The following is a 26108-nucleotide window of genomic DNA, read 5'->3' as shown; positions in this document are numbered from 1 at the left end:
CTTTAACTTCACTAAAATCAACAAATTGAAGAATTGAAAGGATGTTCAAACATAGGCAAAATGGTGAATGTTACACAGTGTGTAAAGTGGCCACTTAAACCATCCAATGACAAGTCATAAGCCCTGTAAATGTCTTGACTTCCATATTCCCTTATTTAAGGTATTCTCCATCCCTGTGGTAATTTGTTAAAAATTCTGATCTTTGAAAATTAAAATTCTCTTTTGAAATGTAATCTATTGTAATTTCGTCTCTCCATCTTTTTAATTTTAATGCAATAGTAATAGCTGTTTTATTTTTTCTTTTATAAAATTAGGTTAGGTTAGAATAGGTTGGGTAAATAATTTTTAAAAAATCGATTTTTTACTTAACCTTATCATTTTTAACTTAATAATTTATGGTATAAGAAGCAAACCTTGAAATCTCCACCAAAAACGGAAAAATTTGTTATTGATGCCAAAATAAACTATACATAAAAACCAACTTACCTAAATAATAGCCTAATTCAAAACTGTCTCTAAATCTTGCAAAAACTGATTCCAATTATACTACTGGACACCGCAAACTTAGCATTCTCCATTGAGTTAGTGAACCATAATTTGAAAAGTTTTTCGCAAATATCTCAGCAATTCCTTCAATGGAGGTTTCCAAGTTTGCTTCTAATACCCTCAATTAATCCATAACTTAACTTAATAATTAGCATATTACAACAGTCATGAAAAACATTTTACAGAAGGGAATATAGAAGTCTAGGCATCCACATGTATGACCTGTAATTTGCTGGTTTAAGTGGCCACTTTAGTGGTAACATTCACCATTCTGCCTATATTTGAACTTCTATATTCCTTTGATTCTCCCGTCTGTTGACGTTTGTGAAGTTAAAAAGCCGAAACCTTTATTGTTGTCTTTCTAAAATGTTCTTTATGTCTGTCTCTCCCAAAGGGGTTAAATCCAGTCCATGTCTACAAAAGTTTTGATAAACTTTGCAAAACATTGTTAATTTAATAAGTAAAATTAAAATACTATTATTATTTACCTTTAAATGTTCTTTTATGCACTTTTTTAATAAATAAACCAAATATATTTACTCTTCACTTATTTAGTTCATAAAATCATACGAGTAAAAACTAAATATAAACATTTAAAAGTCATAATTCACATAAAATGTATGAAACTGTACGAGAACATATTTTTTGATTGGTGTAAAATGTTTTAAACTTTGTGTTTCATCTGGTAACTTATTGTATAATTTTAAATCCTATTTTATGCATGTATATTATTTACTTGGTTACGAGTAGGAAGATACTAATCTAAAAATTTAAAAATTTTAACGTATCTTTTTGGTAGTCTGGGAAATACTAATTCTTCAATATTTAAGTCTATGTGATTATCTTAGAAAATATTTTATTAAAAAGCTTAATTTACCATTCTGACGATGCCGGTAACAGAGCGAACTTGGAAATCGGTCAAATAAACAATTACGAGTAGATTTAAACAAAGCAGATTATTTTTGGTAAGTAAAATGAACGTAGTTTGAATAAAATTATATATGCTGTGTATGCACGTAATTAGTAATCTTTCTTTGCTAAAATTGCCAAATTTGTAATCAGAAAAGGGGAAAAAATAAACAAAAAAACTTCAGAGGGGTAGAAAAAAAAACAAATTTTTTTACAATTATTTTACAACATTTTTTGCTAGCATCGACCTGTTATTTCATTAAAATGAATACTGAGAATAAGTTAAGCTATCACACACGGAAGGTTCCGGGTTCGATTCCCGGTGAGAACACAAAAATTTAATGTGATTTTTCTCAAGCCTGGGTATTCTGTGATGTAATTCACCATTGTAATTGGGCCCACTGGCCTGTTGTGATGAAAAAAAAATTATTTATTATTTTAATTTTAATTTAACAAATTGAAATATAATGTTCTTCTGGGATTTTAATGTATTTAAAAATAATAATATTTAATAATTTGATTTACTCTCTATTACTATTTTTTGTCACAATCGCAGTTTTTTTTATCCTTTTATGACTTAATTCATAGTTACCTCTTTCAGTTTGTCAGTTTTAGTGATGTGTTAGGTATATTAGGTTTGTAAAATTTATTTTTTGAAAAATAAATATTTCCGTTTTTATGATTTACCTTTACATTTTGAGTGCAATTTGCAACAAGTTGTAAATAACTCACTATTGTGAATTTTTAAAAATTATAGTACAATAGAACCCCAATTATCCGAAATCCGTCTATCTGAATCGTTTTCAAATTTTCAGAATGAAGACGGAAACGTACTGCCATTCGCAAAATAACGATTTAGCTGCCCAAAAATGGATGATGACAGTCAAACAGCTTACTTTGACCGAGCTGTGACTTTCATTTACAGTACTGTACGTACATACTGTACTAATGTACAGCACTTGTAACTACGCTTAACGTGTAAAAGTGTTGCCTTTGCATTTAATGAATTAAAAGCTCATTTTTAATTTTCATTTTCAACATACATACGGTAATTAATTAAATATACCCTTTTTCCGGAAAAAATACACTTATCCGAATTTTTCATCGTGATGAATTCAGAATGATGGTCGCCAACGTCTGGTGAGAGCGGCAAAAGAAGGAGAAGAAGATTTTTGTCTTATGTAAGAGTATTGTCTCTGTACCAAAAAAGTTCTAACCATTTGTTAAGAAATCAAATCTTTATTGAAACTCCGAAGTCCCATAATTATGAAAAATTGATGGGTGTGCGTCTTTGTTGGTAAGAGAGACCATCGTTTACCTTTTTAGACATAGGACTATCCCGCGAACAGCCCAAGCCTTGATGTTTTTTATTTTATTTTGGCCATTATGATAGATAGATTTCGTGCTTATTTTTTGCTTTAAGTAAAAGAATATATTTTTTGTGGTAATTCGACATATTTTTATTATTTAAACAATAACTAAATCTTCTTCTTCTTATCGTTTCTCCCCCCGATGAAGGTTGGAAATCATCGTAGCAATTCTCACTTTGTTGGCAGCTGCTCTGAACAAGGACTGAGTACTGCAATGTAACCAGTCTTTCAAGTTATTTAGCCAAGAGATGCGCCTTCTTCCTGCCCAAAGTACTAAAGTTTTCTTTTCTTTATGGTATTCAGTACCTTTTTCCATCCGTCGTAAAATGTCATCGTTTTGGACTCTGTCCACCCAGGAGATTTTCAATATCCTCCTGTAGCACCACATTTTAATGGTTTTGATATTTTTTGAAGTGTTTTGGGTGAGTGTTCACGTTTCGACGCCGTAAAAAAGTACTGAGAAGACGTAACATCGTACGATGCGCATTCGAAGGTCTAAATTAATGTCTCTACTGCAAAGAGGGTCACGCATCCTGAAAAAGCAGTCTCACGCCATCTTTATTCTGACTTTGATCTTTTGTGAGTGATCCCATTTATCATTTAGCCAGCATCCTAAATATTTATATTGATGAATTTGCTAAATAACCCGCGGTTTAAGTTTCGAAGTCAATGAGAAAGTTTGTGACTTTTTCCGAATAACCATAAATTTAGTCTTGGAAATATTCATTTTAAGCCCTTTATTCAAACTATCCATGTAAATTTTGTCTTGCTGCAGGCTTTCCATACTATCTGTTAGAAGGATAGTATCATCCGCGTATCGGATAATGTTTATAATTTGTCCATTTATGCTAATGCCATCTGTTAGTTCATCTTGCGCATCTCTAAAAATGGCTTCCGAGTACAAATTAAAAAGGAGAGAGGACAAAATACATATGTATCTTTTTTAGGTGAAACCGTGTGTGTTGAATTCGAATTTGTTACGGCTACCATTGAAGGGGCCATCTTCAGGGTAAACTGAACGTTTTGTAGAAAAAAGTGTGTTTAAGTACTAGTATTTTGCACCGTGTCGCAGTCGGCAGTAGGCACATTTTTTTTCATTTTTGTAGTATGTACGAATAGTACTAGGAACCATGTTGAGTGTAATTTAAGCTCGTCGTCTTTGTTTATGTTATTTGGGTGTCTGTGTATTTCAATTGCCTCTTTTATTAATCGTGCACTGTAATTACTATTTTAATGCAAAAATTTTGGTTCAAAGGCGAAAAAATGTTCGGTGTCTATAAAGTGTTCCGCTATTGCAGATTTGTCAGGGTGCCCAAGTTTACACGCTCTTTTGTGCTCGTCAATCCTTTTCTTTGCTGTGGGCCCTGTTTGTCCTATGTACGCTATATCACATCCTTGGCAACTTAGTTTATAAACAGCTTTCGTTTCCAGGGGATTCTTATCTTTTGGGCTCAATATGGTTCTTAATTTTTTCTCGGTATCACCCAAAAAATAAACATATTGATAACAGTGACCGTGAAAACCATCGCACCTATTTGCCAAAATACATCCTCGCCGGACTCCCCGACTTATCCGATGTCAATTCATCATCTCATTCATTTGATGCCAGTAGAGGTTACCAATTATCCTAAGTAAGGAAATACCAAGCCATACCTTACCAAGTAAGTAAATAAATAATTATAAATACCGGGACACATGACGACTATGTTCGCACTCGATCGTATAATGCAATTGATTCGTTAGAGATTTCCAAACAAAATATATTTATTGGAATAAAACGTAATATTATCGGGTGAGGTGAATTGATAAGCTCCGGTTTTTAATCTTAATCATGACGATTATTGCATTTGGGATACACAAAGTTGATGCTGCGAAATGGGAAAACTTATTTATCTGTTTTTCTTTGTTTTTACTTGTGCTTTCAAAGTGAGTAATTAATTTTGAATTTATTGCCGATTTAATTTGCAATTAATTTAATCATAAAATGTCCGGTTTTCTATGTCTAATATCTTGCAGAGCGTTATCATCGTTTTTGAGGCCTCAGGGCATGTCTTTGTATTACTAGGAGTCTTCCTTAATTCTGACCTTTTTATTGACGCTCAAATTAGTAGAATAATAAGTTCATGCTTTTACCAGCTGAGACAAATTAAAAAACAATGAAAAACAATGTGTCGATCCATGAGGCAGTTCCAGTGGTTATTTGTCAATGGAATCAAACTAAGCCAAAAAAAAATTTATGTATCGTATTATTATCGCTATGATTTTTCGTAATTTTTAAATTACTCCACCCGTGACGTCACTAGTTGTCGGCGAGTTATCCAGACTGGTGAGTTGGCTTCCATCAACAACGCTGTAGTTGATTTGCTGATTAACAAGAACTTGTGGCGTAGTTCAAAGTAGTTCATTTTTATTAAAATCATTTGAATAAATGTTTTCATCAATTTATGAAAAACTTCACCATACAATTAAAGGCTCTAATTTTATATAAAAAGAAAACATGTTTTGTATCCAATTTCGTGTAGCACTGAACTTCCTCATCCGATTCTCTTTGATTTGCTATGGACAAAACTTTAAAAGATTTTTAACACAATGCATTTAACAAAATTGTTCATGCTTTATTTATACGATTTTAAGAAAATAATACATGTTATAAAAATTTAACATGAACATAATTTTATAATTGATTGAAAATATTTCAAGGCATTATACCTAATGAAGATTGAGTTTCCCAACTGATATTAATTTCTTTATGAAACTGCACCTTAGTAATAATAAGAAAAATACTTTATAATATTTTGTTTCCACCTCACTATACAATTGAAAACCCCTTGTGTAATGAGTTTTGAAACTGCATTTTACTCCTCATTGATAATCATATATTTTTTTATTTCTGATTTTATAATATACACACGTGTGGTATTGCAATTTTTTTACACCCTTAATTGTTTTATGAATAAATCCAAATTAAAACCAAATTTATTTATGCATTATTTCTGTTAATAGAAATTTTTTAATTAATTTGTTGTATAAATAAAAAATGTATCCCAAAAAAAACTAAAATTACATAACTCAATTTAAGATAGTGGGATTTGGAGTTATTTTAAAAACTTCAAACAGTATAATGCTTTTATAACTTATGGTCAGGTTACATTTAAATCTCGAGTGACATTTATTTCTTTATTCATGATTTTTGTGACATTCTGTGATTAATTTACCGCTGCCTTATAATTTCAGGAGTGTACACAGATGTCTCTCAATATATTGATTGGATTAGTGATATTATAGGTGACGATATTATGTGCATCGAGTAAATTTGTATTGAGTGTATATTATTATTAATTATTTTCATAAGATCGAGAATATAATAAAATTTAATTAAATTAACTGCATTTCAATAAAATAAATAAATATGACAGGAAGAATAAAATTTACAAGTGTGTTAAAAATTCTTATACATAAAGGTTTATTACCCAGAATCATATCCTGATATGCGCATGTCATTGAGGTGCTATTCACAGATACATGAAATTCGTGGTATTAATATTTTTTATTTATTTACTATGTAACCTTAATGACATACTTAACTACAATTCTTACTAATGAATCTTATCACAGTTTAATTTCACAGCTGTAAAAAATGCTTTTACGAAAGATGAGATTTAAGATATGGAAAACTACTCATGTTAGTTAGGAGTAAAAACCAATGACGTATAATTAAATAGACATATTACTAGCGCGAAGAAAATGGCAATTCGATTTGTGGGTAGTTGACGTCGGCGTTTTCATTCTCTAACAGACTTCTATCATGATCACATGTGATGCTACGCAGAAATATGCCGTCCTGTGATGAAAAAATACTTTGTTAAAATGAAAAATTCGTTTCAATTTATGCAATAAGTAGATAATGGGGAAGTACAGCGCTGTCGGAAATTGGATATAAAAAACGTTTTCTTACGCGCGGTAAAAATAAGAGCCCTCAATTGTATGGCGAAGTTTCTCAAAAATGAATAAAAAATGAACTATGTCACAAGTTCTTCCGAACGAACCAATGATAGAAGCTGTGATAGATTTCCCGTTTCTGGGAAACCAACTCACCAATCAGCAGAATTTACTGAAGAGGACTTGTGACGTCATGGGTGGAATAGTTAAAAAATTACAAAACTTTAAAAAAATCATAGCGATGATTAACAAAAAAAAACCACTGAATTTCCTATTATTTATGTTTTGTAGCAAATTTTTTTTAAATGTTGGCATCCTTGCCAGCTAGTATCTTTTCTTATGAAATTTATATTCAACATTTCTGCCTTTCTAATGGAGCAAGATGCTCGTGTTCAGAGAGGGAGATCGTTTCATAATTATTTATATTACACACTTTTTTTGTAATATTTATACGAGCATATTTAATTTAAAAAATCGATCAATACAACCACATAATTCTTTAATTTGGATTTGAATAATTTTATATTTATCTTTTTCTTGCATGAATTATTGCATGGGTATTGTTACTTGTTTTTCTTTTTTTTAATTGTTGAGGGAAAAGCTTCTTGATCTAAAATGAAACAAATCAGTAGGGTATCTTTGCAGATAATTTATTTGATAAATATTTAAGTAAAAACTAATGTAAAACATTAAAATTACAGTGATAATGGTTTCTTGGCGAACATCTGATTACATTTTTGTGCCACAGAAATTAAATTGTGACAATTGGCACAACCAAAAAATAATGCAATAATTGCTTTTATTGCATTGTGAAAAGTAATAATTATCACACTTATAATCACTAAAATGTTTCATTGTCCTTAATTTCACTCACTCGCATAAAAATCACACTAACGTATACAATCATGTAATATTGAAAGACCTGTTAAAAATTAGGCATTTAGGAAAAGAAGTTTAAATGCTTAAAAATACTCCTTCCGTTTGAACGTATAATTGAAACGGGTCATCGAGGAGACAATTAATATATTAATTACAATGCAATTGGGACCACGCAAGAGGTCTCAGGTTCGATTCCTGAAATGCTCGACGTGAGATTGCACAACTGGATTTTTTTTTAAAATTACTTTCTCTTGAATAATTTACACTTTGCCCCATATTGCATTTCAAAATTCCGCATATAATATGAATAATAATATTACTGCCACCGAGCGGTTGGAGAATACAGTTCTGACTTGACAGTTTTTCTCAGGTTGAAATTCCGTTGGCCTCGTGGTGTTGTGGTCAGCGTGTTTCCTGTGTGGTATATGAGAGTACCGAATATTCGGTTGTCTCGCACACTATTTATGTCTCACTCTCGATGCTACATAAGCGAGAGAGACAAATTCACGCATCACGCAGGCTAGTAGCAAAGTGACCTGTACCACTGCTATAGTACGTTAGTCACCAGTTTTGCGCAGTTGCTTTCATTAGACGGGTCTCTCTTCTCATTGTGAATGTCAGCTAATGGTTTCTTGGTGTTTTTAGCAATCAGATTTAAAATACTATCGCTTTTGCCTTCAACTATAAATGATGGAAGCAACTGCTGATGAATATAACATTTTTCCAATTTAAAATCTCTCGTTTTTTGCATGTGTTTTTGGCACAATAAGGGAAAGGTAAAAAATGTTGTGTCCCACGGAAAAGTCTTAGAAGGTAAGTAAATATGAGGCGATTAGACCCAGAGGAACTTAAGCGACATTTAAAAAGTTTTTGGAAAAATAGCATCCAAACGTATTCAACAATGTTTGATTAAGTCCAAATGCTTGCAGACTGGCTGGATTTCCTCCCTAGGGAGTTGTTCATATTTAAATTTATTTCAACAGAGAGTGAGCTATTTTACTTTACAAAAGTCAACAGATGGAAGAGTTGAGGAAATGTGGATGTTCAAACATGGGCAGAATGGTGAATGTTACACAGTGTGTAAAGTGGCCACTTAAACCAGCCAATGACAGGTCATAAGCCCCGTAAATGCCTAGACTTCCATATTCCCTTCTCAAAAATGTTTTCCCTCTCTGTTGAAATAAATTTAAATCCAAACATATTATTTAATTTAAAATGACTAAGACTACGCGCTGCCCTAGTTCTTGTATGTTCAGTAGACCATTAAAAAAAAAGAGTTATGAGTGTCAAGAATTATTATTTTTTCTGTTAATAAATAGTATTTTCAGCAGTTTTTGAGTGCCAATCTCCACTCAGTGATTTTATTTGATATCAAAACAAATAAAATGTAGTTTGTACAATTTGCAAAATGTTCTATTGAACACACAAGAACTAGGGCAGCATACGGTTACTATTAAAAAAAATTCTCAACATAAATGAAAAGGAAATAAATGATGTAAACTGACCATCGACCTATTAATGCATTGTGAAGTTTGTGTTGCATGCATGAAGAGATTCTTTACTTCAATGAAGCTTAAGAGACACAGGAGGCAGCACGAGAAAAGTTACCCACCAAAGTATATTAATAGGTCGATGAAACTGACAGCTTTTACAAATTTGGCGGTTATGTTTCTCTGGCATAGATATTTTTTTGTTTATTTATTGCTTAAAACTTAGGTTTTTTTTCATCCAACTAGAAATTTATGTCAAGTCACTTAAGCTCCTACAGTTCTCAACGCCTCATATTATAATGAATAAATGCTGTTCTGCAGCACTGAAAGAAAAAAAAATGCCTGCATTTTTCCGCCCAGACCTAATTTTCACAAGGCTCAATCGCCAATGCATTGGGTGTGTTTCAATATTACACAAATGTTGTAATGGTGAAATTTGGGTGATCAGTAAACGATGTGAGGAGTGTGGGAAGGGGGCGCTGAGTTGACAGCTTCCTCGAGGGTGCAGTCGAGCTTCCTGTAAGCGGGTCCCCCTCCGGGACACCTCCTCCTCCCCTCCCCTTTTCTGCCCTCTAACAGAAGACCGAGAACCTGAAAATAACATTATTTGTTGATTAATATGGTTCATTAACAATAGGCGATACATCGAGACATTGGTATAAAAATCATAATTTGTGAAATTTCCGTGTTTCCGTTTCACAAAATATTATTACTGGTTTAAATTTATTTCAACAGAGAGGGAAAAAGTTTTTGAGAAGGGAATATGGAAGTCTAGGCATTTACAGGGCTTATGACCTGTCATTGGCCGGTTTAAGTGGCCACTTTACACACTGTGTAACATTCACCATTCTGCCCATGTTTGAACATCCACATTTCCTCAACTCTTCCATCTGTTGACTTTTGTGAAGTAAAAGAGCTGAAACCTTTATCACGTGGGTGAGATTCACCCGGCTGAACCAAATCACCTACTAGGCAACGCCTGGAAACAATTTTCCAATTTTTATACTTCTTCTTTTACCAGGTAGTAATTCAACAATGTTTGATTATGTCCAAATGCTTGCAGACTGGCTGGATTTCCTCCCTAGGGAGTTGTTCATATTTAAATTTATTTCCCTTCTCAAACACTTTTTCCCTCTCTGTTGAAATAAATTTAAATATGAACAACTCCCTAGGGAGGAAATCCAGCCAGTCTGCAAGCATTTGGACATAATCAAACATTATTATTACTGGATTCAATTCTATGTTTAATTTTATAAATACAGGAGTATACAGTGTAATGCGTTTACTCTCATTACGACATGATCAAACTCTTATTTTTGGATACTTTACCAATAATTAAAATGGAATTCTACCAACCGACTGCATTCACAATGAATTAAGAATATAGTTTTGAGTGTGGACAAGTGATTTCGACTCGATGGTTACACTCTGGTAAAAATACTGGAAAAAGAAATCTAATGGGCGAGAAGACGCATAAAAAATGTAGAGGAAGCGAGATCTGTATGTAAAAATAGAGTTTGTGGAGTTCAGTTCTCTCTGCTTACGTATCCTGGCGAGTTCATTCTACGACAGTCTCTTCTATGTTAACAGCTAGAACAAACGGTAATTCCATACAATAAACTAGAACAGTAATCCCTCTATAATCCGGCACTTTACTTTTCAGGCCCTGCCAGTAATCCGACATTTTCATACAAGCAGATATCGAGCGGGTAGCTCGGTAATTTCAAGTGTGAATTTCTTAGCTATTGTAGTATTATTTATTTTTTATTTTACTTTTTGTACATAATGTTATTTGTACATTGGCGGGCTTATTGCCAAATGGCAATTTCTTCCAACCAATAAAATAAAAGTTTTATTTTTATAATTCAAGTAACAGAACATATTCAATAGAAAATAAATAATAAAAAGCTTAAGATGTATAAAAATAGAAATAAACGTATTTGTTTATAAATTACCTTAAATCCAAACTATTACTCAATGGGAAAAGGGAAAAAAGAGGAAAGAGGAAAGGAGGAGAGATTAAGGAAGCGAAAGTAGATGTTTCTTCAGACGTGATTTAAACAGAGATAATGAAGTAACATCTTTGATGGTGGATGAGAGATGATTCCACAGTCGGGCCGCATGGACACTATATGAGTTAGAGAAAAAAGAGGATTGTGGAGGGGTATTAAGAGAGTGCCTTGAGTATTAGAACGAAGAGGTAAACCATGAACTGATAAGTGTTGAAATTGTTTACGCAGGTATATAGGAGCGTTAGGACTATGAAGTACATTGAACAGAAGTGAGAGGGAGTGATAGTCTCTCCGCTGTCTAATTTTGAGCCATTTCAGTTGCCTACGCTAATCAGAAATGTGGTCATATTTCCTAAGACCAAAAATGTATCTTATGCATGTATTCTGAGTTTTAGTTTCTGTTAACTGTTCAGTTGCGCGTATGTACTAATTTAGTGAATATAACAGTATTAGATACATTTGTGTTTACAATAAAATACAGCTTCTGCCGTTTAAATGCGCCATTATTAGTGATTTCCAGTAATCTCTCGTTTTCAGTAATCCGGTAGTGCTCTGGTCTGATATCTGCCGGATTGCCGTGAGACCACTGTATACAGAATCCGGGGTTTTAACTTCTAAGCTACAAGCGTCAAAGTACTCTACCTTACAAGTCTTCCAGTTGTTTCCTTCGCAAAAATGTATCTGATTTCAATTTTTAAGTCTATATTCTACAGTACGTGAATGAAACTTAGCATACCTTATTTTTGTTGTGGAATACGATGTATCCAAATATTAAGACGCCAGAGACAAACAAGAAGTAAAGGAAGAAATGGGAATCTTCAGCGCCAATGAAATGCCCACTAGATGTGAAGGACGGAGCATCTTCCACTGAAATGTTAAATTAAAATATGAATAGGCAGGATGACATGAAAAAAGTCATTTAGTTTATTGTCATTATTATTGGATAATATCATCGCCGTCCAGGTAAGTCACTAATACGAAAAACCTCATTTCGAGAAATCGCAATTTAAAAGTTTGCAGACCAAGGAAAAATCAGATTGTTGTGTTTTAGATGTTTTCTGTATGCAACATAATTCCTTCGTGTATTTTTAACAAATTACATTTATAATCATTTCTGTCGGATAAATTTTCATAAATGTGGGAGGTTTTTAATGTGGTGAGGTGGTTTAAATTTGGTTTAGTGACTCACTTTTTTATACACTATCATTTTATTCAATGTGACGCGATCTTATCATCAGTTTAGGAAATACATATTTTTTTCAGTTGAAAACCACTCACACTGCAGAACTAACTCATCAAGAGATCAATGTAAATAGTGGATAGAATTTTAACTGCCTATGCACTCGGTAAATGCAAGATGAGTTGTAATCTAACTACAAAGAAATTCAACTGCCCATATGCTCTGTAGCAGGAAAATGTGTAGGTGTTTTAAAAAAAGAAACTTTGAATTTTTACTGTGAATTACAATAAAATAGCTATTTTAAACAAATTGTAAATAGTTGTGTCAGCTTATTCGCTTAATTGGGTAAAATATTAGTTCCAAGAAAATGTTTAACAAAATTTTGCTGAATTTGTTAAATTCAGTTAATCAGCATATTAGAATTCATATTCATTCAATTTATTATGATAAGTATTCTCACCGATTAAAATCGAACAAATTCAACATTTTATGTACCGTCTGCAGTAAAAATAATCAAAGCTACTAATCTTCTTTGGAGCAGGCGATATATTTATTTATTTGACAATTGTAGTCTGGATTACTTTACGGGTTGTTTAACCCATCATGTAGTGCAGACTGTAAATTAGTTAGAAGTTAATGAATAGAAAGCAGATATCTGCTAAACAGCCGACATGTAAAAAAAAAAAAATCCATATTATCCGCAGAAAACCTATTATAAAAAAAATTATTTATCTAAAACTATACACATTCTCAAGTGATTCTTCGAACAAATATCAAATTGTATATGCTATAAATATATCCTTTAGGTAGTGATCAAAATCTGAACTGAGAAAAAATCTGGATAGTTATTTTTTACAAGATACTAATTTATCGGTATATTATAAGAGGTTAAAGCAAATTAGTAAAGAATCAATGAAAAAGCTAAAAATACAGAAGAATAAATATATTAACATAGAATTAAGAATGGTCCAGAAACCGCATACGCACATCAAACAGAAGGCGACTAAACTACTCATAAATTAGTATGTTTACATTTTGACCCATTAGTTTCTTTGTAGACGTCGCTCAGTACGCAACTCCTGATTTGAATTCAACTATGCCGTGTTGTGTCCTTTTAAAGTGTAGAAATACTGCTAGGATCTTAAAGAAACAGGATGCAATCACATTTCATGTGTAACTAGCAAATGAATGTGTATGTAACAAATACATTACTAAAAAATTCAATTATTTTTCCATCTCTCAGATTTTCGAAGAAAACAAAACGAAAATTTCGTTAATGTTGCCAGGGTAGTAAATTTTTTACCCTACTTTGCTCATCTAATGAGAGAACTAATGAAAATTTGATCTCGGATTAAACAACTCTATCGTGGACATTTGACCGACATTATCTTTAAAACATCAAATATTATTTAACATGATATAAAAATATCCATTTGATTTAAAATAAAATTTGTTTTATATTTTAATTTTAAAGTTCATTAATTCAATTACTTTTATTAAATGACCCTTTACTTGTCTACTCTGCTGTGTCGATCAATGTTTCCGCGTGCACAATAAAATTTTAGAAAAATTAACAGATTGCTTTTTTTTACCTTACATTTGTGATATAATTATATATTTTCCCATCGTGCAACATTACGCGGCGGCATCACGAATGCGCGCGGCGAAAGTGGGGGAATTATTGGACACAGTCCGATGTATTCAAATATGATTCTACGCTCCTTCTGGACTATTCTTAATTCTATGTATATTAACTACCAAAGTGAGTATTAATGAGATATTTTGAATGTTTTAGTTGAAAAAATATTTTTTAAATGCTTAGATTATGAAATTTTATCTAAATTCCAAATATTTTTTGGTTTCCCAAATAATACGCAGTGTGATAGTTAATTCAACAAGTGAAATAAAATACAATGAAAATATTTTTATAACTGGTGCCTAAGTTATCGTTAAAAAGAAAGATAATGCAAATATTGTGTGATATAAATATGTAATAAATAATATTTATCAGCATTCCAATAATATTTTTTATATGTACGCATTCCGTTAGTTTCGATGAACTTGTTAAAAAAATGTTTTGAAAACTTTGGTACATAATAAATAAAGATGGAGCATTTTAAATTTACAGAATAATCATATATAGATATTGATTTTGGATTTTTATTCACCAACCCTCTAAGAAATGCAATAACCCTAAATTTCTGTTTAATTGACTTTATTCTATAAAATAAATGTTATTATAATTTTTTTTATTATTTGTGTTCTTATTGTTTACTCATATATTTAAATTTTCAGACCATTTCTTAAATGTCTTTAATAACTTGCGCTAGAAAAATAAGAATCAAGTTGTGGTAGATTGGGATTTTAATCTTTGACCTTTGATCCATGAGTCCAGAACACTACCATGGGACCACAACTTGGTTTGAATTTTAATTACATAATAATTTCCATGATTTTTTAAAATAAGTTTTGCATTTCAATATTCTTCATGGTGTCAAATATGCCGTGATTCTGAAGAAAATCTGAGATTGAAAAGAAAATTAGTTTAAAATCACAACTTAACATGGATTTTATTTCTAGCAAACTCTGGACATTAAAATGAAAAGAGTTTTGTATTTATTGTAAATAACAGGTAACAATTTTTTTATATAATTTCCTAGAAATTTACCAGGGCCCCAATTAAAATGGGAAATTGACAGTTCACAAAAGTCAACAGACGGAAGAGTTAGGGAAATGTGGATGTTTAAACATAGGCCGAACGGTGAATGTTACACAGGGTGTAAAGTGGCCACTTAAACCAGCCAATGACTGGTCATAAGCCCTGTAAATGCCTAGACTTCCATATTCCCTTCTCAAAAATGTTTTCCCTCTCTGTTGAAATAAATTTAAATCCAAACATATTATTTAATTATAAATGACTAAGACTACGCGCTGCCCTAGTTCTTGTATGTTCAGTAGACCATTAAAAAAAAAGAGTTATGAGTGTCAATATGTTCATTATCTTACTACGCGTTCATGTAGCTAAAGAATTAATTACCTTTATTTAATTAATTATCGTAGTAATTACCCCACAATATAATTTGTCACATTTTTTCAGAAATTATTTGAAGGTAAAGATTGCATAGAGAGTTAGTGATTTTGTTCAAATAGGGACAGTAATTTTATGAACATAAGTATTTTTTATTAATATTTATAAGAAAATTACGTAACAGTCCTTGGACTTCAATAGCCATTTGGACTTATGATTTTGTATTGACCCCATGTTAGCATACATAGTTTTTCATAATATAATGGGATGTCTGTTAAGTTGGTACTGCCCACCACGTTGAATCAAATCACACAAAATTGGCATTACTCTAAGGTGTTCTGTATGGTGTAAAGAATAAACATGATGAGAGAACCAATTCTTGGCGTTTCAACTGGGGAAGTGCCTCCTGCCCTGCCGACTGCAACCTCTCTGTCGGGTTCTTCTTCTGGAAAAAAATAATGTGTTAGTGAGCAAAAAAACATGCAAATGTTGATTATCTTTTATTGCAATGAAGCGATGGCTAATGAATGTTGATAAATCGAAAGTGATGGTTTTTGAAAGGGATGAAAATGTAACTAAATGTGAGATTGGTGTGAACGGAGATATTCTGAATCGGGTAGAAGAATTGGTGTATCTGGGAAGTATATTTACTAGGGATGGAAAGATTGAGAAAGATTGAAAGGAGGGTGAGTGCCGGGAACAGGGTGAACGGTGCACTGAAATCTTCTTTGGCAAACAAATGTTTATCGCAGGAGGCAAAACTAGCAGTTAGCAATGGAGTTCTAGTGCCAACTCTGATTTATGGGAGCGAAGTATGGAATTGGAAAAATAATTATGAAAGTAAGCTTAATGCTGTCGAACTGCGATCCCTCAGGGGAGTGTGTGGTAAAACGATGTATGATAGGTGCACAAATGTTGAGATCCGTGAAGTGTGTAAGGCTGAGACATGCATTATCGACAGAATCAAGAATGGGGTGCTGCATTGGTTTGGACATGTAGAGCGAATGGACAGCGAAAGAACGGCTAAAAGGATCTATGATGCAAATGTTGATAGATGCAGAAAATGAGAAAGACATGGCACGATCAAGTCCATCAAATACTTGAAGATAGACATGTCTAGAGTAGGAATAATCGGCGTGCATGCATGAGAAGATGTATGCATGTAGAAGAAGCGAGGTCTGTATGCAAAGACAGGGTGATATGGCGTTCTATCCTCTCTGCTTACCCCTATTTTTTGTTTGTTTTCAACGAGCATAGATTTTTTTTTTTTTTTAATTGTTTATAGACTATCGAACTGAGCCAGACAAAAATATTTTATTTTTATGTATCATATTATCATCGCTATGATTTTTTTTAAAGTTTTATAATTTTGAAAAATACACCACCTGCGACGTCACGAGTTCTGGTCAGTAAGTGATCAAAACACACATCTGAACGGTAAAACATAACTGACAAGAAGCAAAAAAAACATGGGTTTAAATGACATTGTTTGTACACACCGTCGACTTGCAGGCATTCTATGACATAGTCTGACATGATTGGATTAATTTGTAAGAACAACAAACTTGTTTTTATTTTTGACATTTAAAAGCTGAATCCAGTATAATTATAATTTGTTACACGCTAAATGTCGAAAAACATGACTACCCCAGAAACTGTTGCCGGTTGCAATCATGATCGCCCATGGTTGCCGTAAAATAACGCTTTTATTTATTGCCTATTGCAAAAATAATCTTGTGTGTTGCCGAGCAGTTTATTTACATGATTTCATAAAATTTTGCGAAACTTTGTCGAACAATTAAATGGTCTAATTTTTATCTTTAACCATGGACTAATCAAATTGGCGATCAAGCGAGCTGAAGTTTGAATTGCAAAAGCATCAATTGAACGTAGTTATGCAGAAAGCAGCCAGTCCACAATTTTGAAAATATGAGATTTTGGTGTTATCAAATGCAGTAAGGTCTATTCTATGTTCTGCTAAAAGCTGCTAGGTCGTTTTCGTATAAAAGACTGTTATAATCACCTTCTGAGAATAGTGTCGATCACAAAATCGGCATTTCTCAATTTGCAGAAAACACCCACAGCACTAGAATAATCTTACTGTATTTTAAAAATCATAAAAACTGGTCAAATACGTAATTGAATTCTTGTTCGTTACATCAAAAAACTAATTTATTCATTGTTTATCATTTATCAAAAGTCGAAAACATTCCAACTGTTGTGTAGATTCAATGAGGAAGTTCAGTGGTTTTTAAAAAAAAATATATTTGTTAATAGACTGTTAAACTAAGTCAATTTTTTTTTTTTAAATTTTTATATATCGTATTATCGGCGCTACGATTTTTCAAAGTTTTGTATTTCTGAAATAACTCCGCGTGTAACGTCAGAGGTTCATTTCCGCTTATTCTCATTCAGTTCTTCCCATTGGTCCAGAAGCGACAAGCATACCGGAAATCTTCCATAGCTCTCAGATCATAGGTCGATTCTTATGAACCAGTGACGTCATTTAAAGTAGTGCGTTTTTATCAAAATATTTTTTATTATTTTTTCTGTACATTTTCAAGAAACTTTGCAGTACAATTTAATGCTCTAATTTTTACCCCACGTAAGAAAACATTTTTTGAATCCAATTTCCCGTAGGGCTGAAGTTCCTCATTATTCACCCTTTTCACAAAAGTGCTATTATCTCAGTTTCACTTTTCTGTGGCTGGCTGCTATCTGTATAACTACGTTCAATTGATGAAGGTTACAATAAAATATTCAAATTATAGGCAAAATATTCAAATAAACTAAGCGAATATAAAAATAATATGAAATTCCACAAACAATGTCATAAAAACATATGTTTATTCATCGGCGATGCATTGGTAGGAAACCAGTTTTAAGAATTGATTTTCTTGCTCATTATCATTCCCCTATTCACACTCGGTGGTGAATAGGGCACTGCTTTTGTATACCAATGTATGCAAAATGATAAATCTTGCGCTTCAGGGCTCGATTGCAATGGAAAGTTAAAATTTACCTTAACCAATTGAGGATATTTTCTCATAAATCCACGATAACATACTTATTTGGTTTGACTACAATTGTGAATGTGAAAGAAATAAGAAAATTTCACTAAAAAATTATCATTTACTTGTGTATTCAAAATAATATATTTGAAAACTGTTTATCATCACGAGTTTGATTGGCATTTAGAGGTTAGAAGACATTACAGTGTGCAAATTTTCTCTTGTAATATGCCAAAAATATTGGGACCTAATGGTTTAACTTAATGAGAAATGTATTCATATTAGGGAACCTAATAGAATTTAATAAATATGTATGTTTGTCGTAAAAAATATTATGTTTATATTAAAATTATGCAAAATGTGGTCGAGAACATAAAAATCTGAGTGTCTGACGTCAAAATACTTATAGCCAATTAAGCGAATTCCTAATATTGTTGACCTTATCTAATTTTCAAAGCTTTTTATTCAAAAAATAAAATTGTTTTTTGCCAAACCTCATCGACGGTGGAAAGGTAAAAATTATTAAATGACTTGTAGCCAACTTTACAGAAGAGGAAATTAAATAGGTGCGTAGAATTTTATGGTCACGGGTATCAATATGCGCCTGTTTTAATTTACTCAGTTTTTGCGCTACTTTTTATTAATAAGAACATAAAATATTATTTAAAATATCCGTTTTATATAAAATAAAATTTGCTTTATTTTTGAAGCTTAAAGTTCATTAATTTAATTACTCTTATTAAATGGCCCTTTACTTATCTACTCTGTTGTGTCAATCAATAGTTCCGCGTGTACAATAAAATTTGAGGGAAATTAACAAATTGCTTTTTTTTAAAAATATAACTATCTTACATTTGTGTTTCGGTTACATTACGCGGCTACTTCACGCATGCGCGCGGCAAAAGTGGGGCAAACTGGGGGGATTTTTGGACACAGTCAGAAATATTCAAATATGATTCTACGCTCCCTCTGGACTATTCTTAATTCTATGCGTATACCCTTCTAAGTGGGCGCAATTCAGTTGGTGGGAGAAGATTACACAGTTGAGCCGCATATTACACAGAGAATATAAAATTAAAGTTAGTGTATATTTCTCATTTTTGAGGTTTAAATGCAAAACAATCAAGTCAATCAAACAAAAAAACAAGTTAAAGGGAAGTAAGTTTAAATAAAAATATTAAGTAAGTAAAATCTTCAAACCCCCATATGTTTAAACTACACTATTTCCACATGCCACGGTTTTACACACAATGTGCAATATATACATGAAGATAAGATGATCAACTTTACGCATCAGGTGCCAGTCCAGAAACTATGGAATGGTGCAGTGAAAACTCATCTATCAAATTGATATTTCACAATGTCGGCGTCGCCGAGAATCGAACTCTGGACCCTGAGCCATAGTAGACAAATCCTATAACTAGTAAATCAAGAGGCCAGTGAGACTATCTCCAATCGATTATCTTTTTCAGGAATTTTATCTGATAGTAGCGAGTTTTGTTGGTCTCCAATTGGATGAAGGTTTGTGGATGAAATAGAACCATAAACCTTGAGTGTTTTAAATTCGATGGCTACTCTTAAGTGGATGAAATAGAACCATAAACCTTGAGTGTTTTAGATTCGATGGCTACTCTTAAGTGATAAATTTGAAAAGGAAATCAAATGAAGATAAGTCCCCATCATAGTGTAGTGCTTGGTACATTCGCCTAGTACGCTTGAGGTCCGGGATTTGATCCATTTCAGGGCAATGTGAAATATTTGTTTCAAAGGTGTTTTTTTTTTTCTTTTTTCCTTCTTCTGAATACTCTGTTTTACCTCTTATGTACAATACACATAAGACGTAATACAGAGTATTAAAAAAATACATATTAAAAAATAGTAAACAATAATCCCACAAAGGCATGGCCTGTTCGTGGGTATACAAGAAATGTTTATGAATTTTTGCTCCTATAATAAATAGACAGGTGTAATATTTTTGAGTAATATAAGAGAAAAGAAAATGTTCTGTAAAAGATTATATGGTACTTTTTTATTTTATAGCAATTAAAAAAGGAAATAAAAGATATTTTTAAAAAAACATAATTTTTTTTAGATTGCAATATTTTACTATCCAGGACCGGCAACTGAAACCTAAGATATTTGAGATATACAGTATTTGTGTGTTTTGTTTATTTATGTGTATCCTAGCGAAAAAATAAACATAAAATTTCACTATTAATTAAAATAATTCTTACCAAATTCTAGATCAATTTGTTTATGCCCGTGTTTTAACAGGGTGGATTCATTATTATCATCATCTTCAAGCATAGACGGGTCACCTTCTAGATCCTTCCCATAGTCGGGATTGTTAATATCACCAAGATAGTTATTCTTGGAAGATTCCGGAAGCTTCGGAGAGCCTGAGATAGGAGACTTGGGAAAAACTGGATATTCTGGAACCTTTGAGGATGCTTTTTGAACATTCGGAGTGTTTACAACTGTTTCCGGCACGGGATCCACCTAAGTGAGAAATAATTAACACTATAAAAACATGATGAAAAATGGTTACACAGTGTATAAGGTGATAATTACATATTATCATTTTAATACCAGTTTATTTTGGATGAATGTGCAAAAAATCTCAAACAAAAAAGGGACTTTATTATTAATTAATATTAAAAGCACTGTGCTATTTTCATGGTTAAATTATTGAAATATTTATTTATTTTGTTTGAAACCACTAAAATAAATTTAACATTATTATTTCTAAGCCTTAATGAACAAACAGTTGTGTTTTTACAAATTAGTAATTTATATTTTATTTTTGATCACAATTTAAACTTCCTTGTAGTATTTTTATTCATTGAAATAGAATGGAAGTTTATTAAAATATTAATATTTTATTTAATTTTACACCCAATGGGCATTTACAAAAATTATACACGTAAGTAATAATTTAAAAAATAAACAACTTTTTTTTTGTATACATGTAGAAACAAAAAAAGCGTGCTGCAATGCAAAATAAAAAGTGAATCTTTGAGTAGTAAAAAAGAAAAAATATGAATATAAGAAAAATGTTAGAATTAAAAAGCAAATTGTAAATAACTTGTAAAGAATTTAAACAAAAAAAATATATGTATATATTTATATATGTATGTATAAAAAATGGTATTAACTAATTGATGATAAAAACAAATAATAAAAATTAGTTTACAGTAAGTATATATGAGATAATAATATAATATATGGTACACAAAAATATTTGATAAATTAATTTCAGAAAGAGATAAGATAATAATAATACACATCAAAAACAGAGAAAAAATTGCATGAAAAAGAATGTTTTATTACGACTTTAATAATTAGTTTTAAACAGTGCATTTAAGAAAGTTTTAAAATGAATAATTGTTGCATTAAAAATGTCCATATCACAAGTAAATTTGTAGGCTAAGGAATGTAAACGTGGAATCGGAGAGTTCCATGTAGCAAACAACTCCGTACTTCTAATAACTAGATTCGGTATTTTGAAATTAATAAGATTCAGGAGTTCACAACGATCGAGCTCCGAATTTAAAATTTAAAATTAAAAAAAAAGGTCATTTATTTTCTTACAATCTTCTAATAAAATTAAATTTTAAGTGTCTAATAGATATGTGTAATTTATGTTATCTAAGGGAATATTTCATTTAAAATTTTCGAATCTCAAATATATTTTAATTTATTTCAACAGAGAGGGAAAACATTTTTGAGAAGGGAATATGGAAGTCTAGGCATTTACAGGGCTTATGACCAGCCATTGGCTGGTTTAAGTGGCCACTTTACACACTGTGTAAAGTGCTCAACTCTTCCATCTGTTGACTTTTGTGAAATGGTGAATGTTATAGCCAGTCTGCAAGCATTTGGACATACTCAAACATTGTTCTAAAATATTTTCTTTGAAATCTCTCTATGTTTCTAATGTGTAATTATTTATACTGAGGAGACCACACAGTGGAATTATATTCTAACTGACTACAAACTAGTGCTACATACAAAATATTTATTACTTTAAGCGAATTTAAGTCTTTGACAATGCGAAGCAGGAAACCTAATGTTTTCATGCTTTTGTTTGTTATGTTGTTAATATGTTTAACGAAATCTAGTTTTACATCAAACACTATACCCAGGTCTCTTATTTCGCTAACCCTTTCGAGCAATATGTCATTTATAGTGTATTTATACATAATAGGGTTTTTTTTTCGACAGAAAGTAATTGCTTTGCACTTACTAACACTCAAAAATAAATTATTTTGTATGCACCAACTATTCAGTTTATTTAAGTTAAGGCCGCGATACCACCGCAACGGACTAAGCGATTTAGGTATGTAACGTACATACTTTTTCGCTCTGGCCAAGTATGACTCAACATTAGCAAACTTGGGGCAAACACTGGCAGAATAGCATGAGGTAAATTTGACTTTATTAGACGTACAAAGATAAATATTTTTTAAACATAAAATCACAAAATATATATTTATAAAAAAATAACTGACATTTAAAAACATGGCGACAAAGTAATGAAGTCTGAATGTATAAATAAATATTTTTAAGCAAGGTAGATTCTACCTTCATTTTTTATAATTTATTAGGTATATCATTTATGAAAAATATACATGATTTGGTTATAATGTATTCCTCACTGGGAAATCCCGTGCCGAGGAATACATTTTACAAGGTTTTTTGGCAAATAACATTTAAAAAAATAAAAATATATGCATAACGGCGGCTAAGCGTCCTCTGTGGTATAGTGGTCAAGACGCTTCACTCACACACGGAAGGTTTCGGGTTCGATTCCCGGTAAGAACAAAAAAATGAAATGCAATTTTTCTCAATCCTGGGTGTTCTGTGATGTAATTCACCACTGTGATTAGACCTCCTGGCCTGTTGTGGTGCATATATATATATATGTAGAATATTCAGTAAATAAAATATTATACTGTAGGTAAATGAATAAATAATATTTGGCACAGTACATTGCATTGTTGTCAAAAGACAAAATATCATTATTGTTACAATTTATACAAACTGGGTGGCCATAATTTTCATTTCCCCATTTTAAAAACCTGAATCATGTTTAAACAATTGTGTAGTTAGTCGAATAAGTAAAAAATAAATAAATTGAAAACATTATTAGTTAATTATCGAGACGAACTGTTGCCTCGATTTCCCCTATACGATTTGTTTTCGAATTTGAATGTAATTAGTTGTCTGAAAAAACAAAAAAATTCGCATTTTCAACAAACGTCATCCTACTTCCAAGTCTCACTCTGTACGGAAAAGCAAATGATTTTGATTTTTATTATAATTTAGAATTTCGCAACAGCTGCGCCGTGCCGTGCGCTCTCAAATGTTCATACAAAATGGCTATTTTAGCGATTCGAATTATTCCCAAAGTTTAACTGAATTACAGTGAAAATTGAATTACTTTGATGCAGTTTCAATGCATTTAGAATATTATTTAACTTATTTGGTCTTGGATTATGTATGGAATGATTTTGGAATTAAATGTCTGCAATAGCCACAAAGATGCATATAGAAAACGCATTTTCTTGTGTTTTTACGTAAGTTGCATCATTTATTTCTCATGGGATTTAGAAAATTTTAATTCGAAATTTCAATCGATGTATACCTTAAATATTAACTATCCGTATAGAATTAACAATTCAATCATTAGTAATATTCATTCTGATTTTGGTTACGCAAAGTGATGTTTCTGTGACCTGACCCTTAAACTGAAGTGTTTTACAATCATTAACATTTGATATTTTCTTATATATTTTTATGTTATTATTTTATGTATTACAGTACATTGCATTAAAAAACATATTAAACTTGTATGAAAACTCTGAGGCTGAAAACTTACCTTAGGTTTTTGAGGAAGACCGCTTCCGATGATGGGTTTTGGGTTTGAATGCGCTGGTTTTGGAATTGAAATAGAATCAGAAGAAATTGACATGTGTTTACTTTCAGTGATTTCTGAATTATTGCGGGTGTCGTACTGAACTGAAGGACCGGGAACCTTAGGAGGAATTGGAGGAGCGGAAACCTTAGGAGGAATTAAAGGAGCAAAAACCTCAGCATGAACAACAGGAGCCATTACAGTCGGTGAAGTCTTGGGACCTGGAGCCGCAGCAACTGGAGTAGGCAGAGCCTCGGTTTCCGCTTTTAACTGAGTTGTCACCGATTTCACTAAATGATTCATTTTCTCCAAATTCATTGCAGCGTCATCATGATCGCTCACTTTAGAATTTGCCCACAATATTATTTTGCACAGCGAATTTAACGTTCCGTAGAACTCGTGACACGTAGAGACGCAAATGTGACGATCCGATATCGCATCAAAAAATATCTTAACATAATCTTTAGTTTCTTTAAAGTTTGACTTTCCAATATCTGCTGGTGGACTGTCACAAAAATCGTCCGCTATTGTATTAGTATTCAAAGATTTCAATATGTCCTCGATGTCCGTTTTGTTTTGTGGTAATGACTTGTGCAATTTTATTTCTTCTATATCCATTCTGTCACAAATCTTTAAATTGACGTCGTAATACGCCATACAAAGGTAGGATTTGAAATTTTCTGGCTTAAAATTCTTTTCCGGAACGTGTACGTTGCACTCGTTTAAAAAGACTGCTTTTTCTGGGTCGACGAGTGCATTGCTACAGTTTCGCGTTTTAAAGTCTTTTTGAAAAATGTCCAGAATTGTTGATTTTTCTTGATTGTTGATGTTTGGCGCTTGAAATGAAGAATTTATGCATTGTGAAACAACTACAAAAACTAAAAAGAGACCTTGCAGGCCCATATTTGACGATTTTAGTCGAAATAGTGGAAGGACGACTGTGTATGAGCAGCAATTCTTTTAACCAATAATCGAACTACATTGGATCTTGGACACAACACTTATAAATATTACATAAAAACAATCCACTAAGAAATCACTATGCATGTGTTTTTAAAAGTCTCTAGTTTAATTAAAATATAATATTTAAAATAACCCAACGTGACGCATAATTCAGTGCGTCTTACCGCGATCGCTTTCGTTATTTCGTTTGACAGCTGAGTAGCTGAGCTGATTTTTCAAGGATACCATAGAAAAAATATACGTAAACAAAATATCTACGACTGCAGGCGTACCACACAAAAACGTATAAAATCTTCGTCCGTGGAAGTAGGAAGCACGTTGTATTATTAGGTGCGATACCCAATACCGATTTAGGGGTCAGAATTGGAATAAAGATTATTTTTTTTGGCTAAAGCACTCGTAGGTACTCGTAACAATATTAGTTAATTAATAGCGAAAGCTACGGGCAAATAAGGTAGATTTATTCCAAATAAACCTTTAGCGATTCGTGTTCTTGCTATAAAGACAATTTCAATGCGCTAAATCTCGAACTAATTTACTTGTACAAAATATTATGTTTTTTACTGTGATGCAATTGCAGCGAATGTTTCCAGTCAAATTATATCTTATCTGCAAGCGGACTAAAATAATAAAAGGTAACTAAGCAAGTATAAATACTTTTTAGTTGGGTAAAGTAATAGGAGATCTTGGCTTCCACAATTTAAAATCTTTGAAAATGGCTTGTAACATACCTTTAAGCTATAATGAGGTAGACTAAACAAAAAAAGATAACCATAATGGTATTTTGAACGTTTTTTAATTGATATTTCAATTTTTTTTTTTTGTCACGTTTAGTGTTTAATATATTTTTTTATAAAATAAAAC

General features: G+C 31.9%; 1 protein-coding gene across 2 annotated transcripts; it reads right to left on the bottom strand.

The window, feature by feature from the left end:
- Positions 1–7393: 7393 nt before the first annotated feature.
- On the bottom strand, positions 7394–25433 carry LOC148275515 (uncharacterized). 2 transcript variants are annotated; one of them, XM_088235583.1, is made up of 5 exons: positions 24246–25433; positions 20599–20863; positions 15727–15798; positions 11882–12012; positions 7394–9724 (listed from the first exon to the last, which is right to left on the bottom strand). In XM_088235583.1, the coding sequence occupies exons 1-5, from the start codon at positions 25182–25184 to the stop codon at positions 9578–9580; spliced, it is 1554 nt and encodes a 517-aa protein (XP_088091709.1). In that variant the 5' UTR covers positions 25185–25433; the 3' UTR covers positions 7394–9577. The 2 variants fall into 2 exon arrangements, with proteins under 2 accessions (XP_088091709.1, XP_088091710.1); XM_088235584.1 differs by having other exon boundaries at positions 15727–15795.
- Positions 25434–26108: the final 675 nt, after the last annotated feature.

The sequence above is a fragment of the Micrasema longulum genome, unplaced genomic scaffold, assembly GCF_059751315.1.
Source record: "Micrasema longulum isolate JH-2025_06_02 unplaced genomic scaffold, ASM5975131v1 h1tg001408l, whole genome shotgun sequence".
Lineage (NCBI taxonomy): Eukaryota > Metazoa > Arthropoda > Insecta > Trichoptera > Brachycentridae > Micrasema > Micrasema longulum.
Note: the sequence above shows the minus strand (reverse complement) of the source record. Positions and strands in the feature narration are given on the sequence as shown.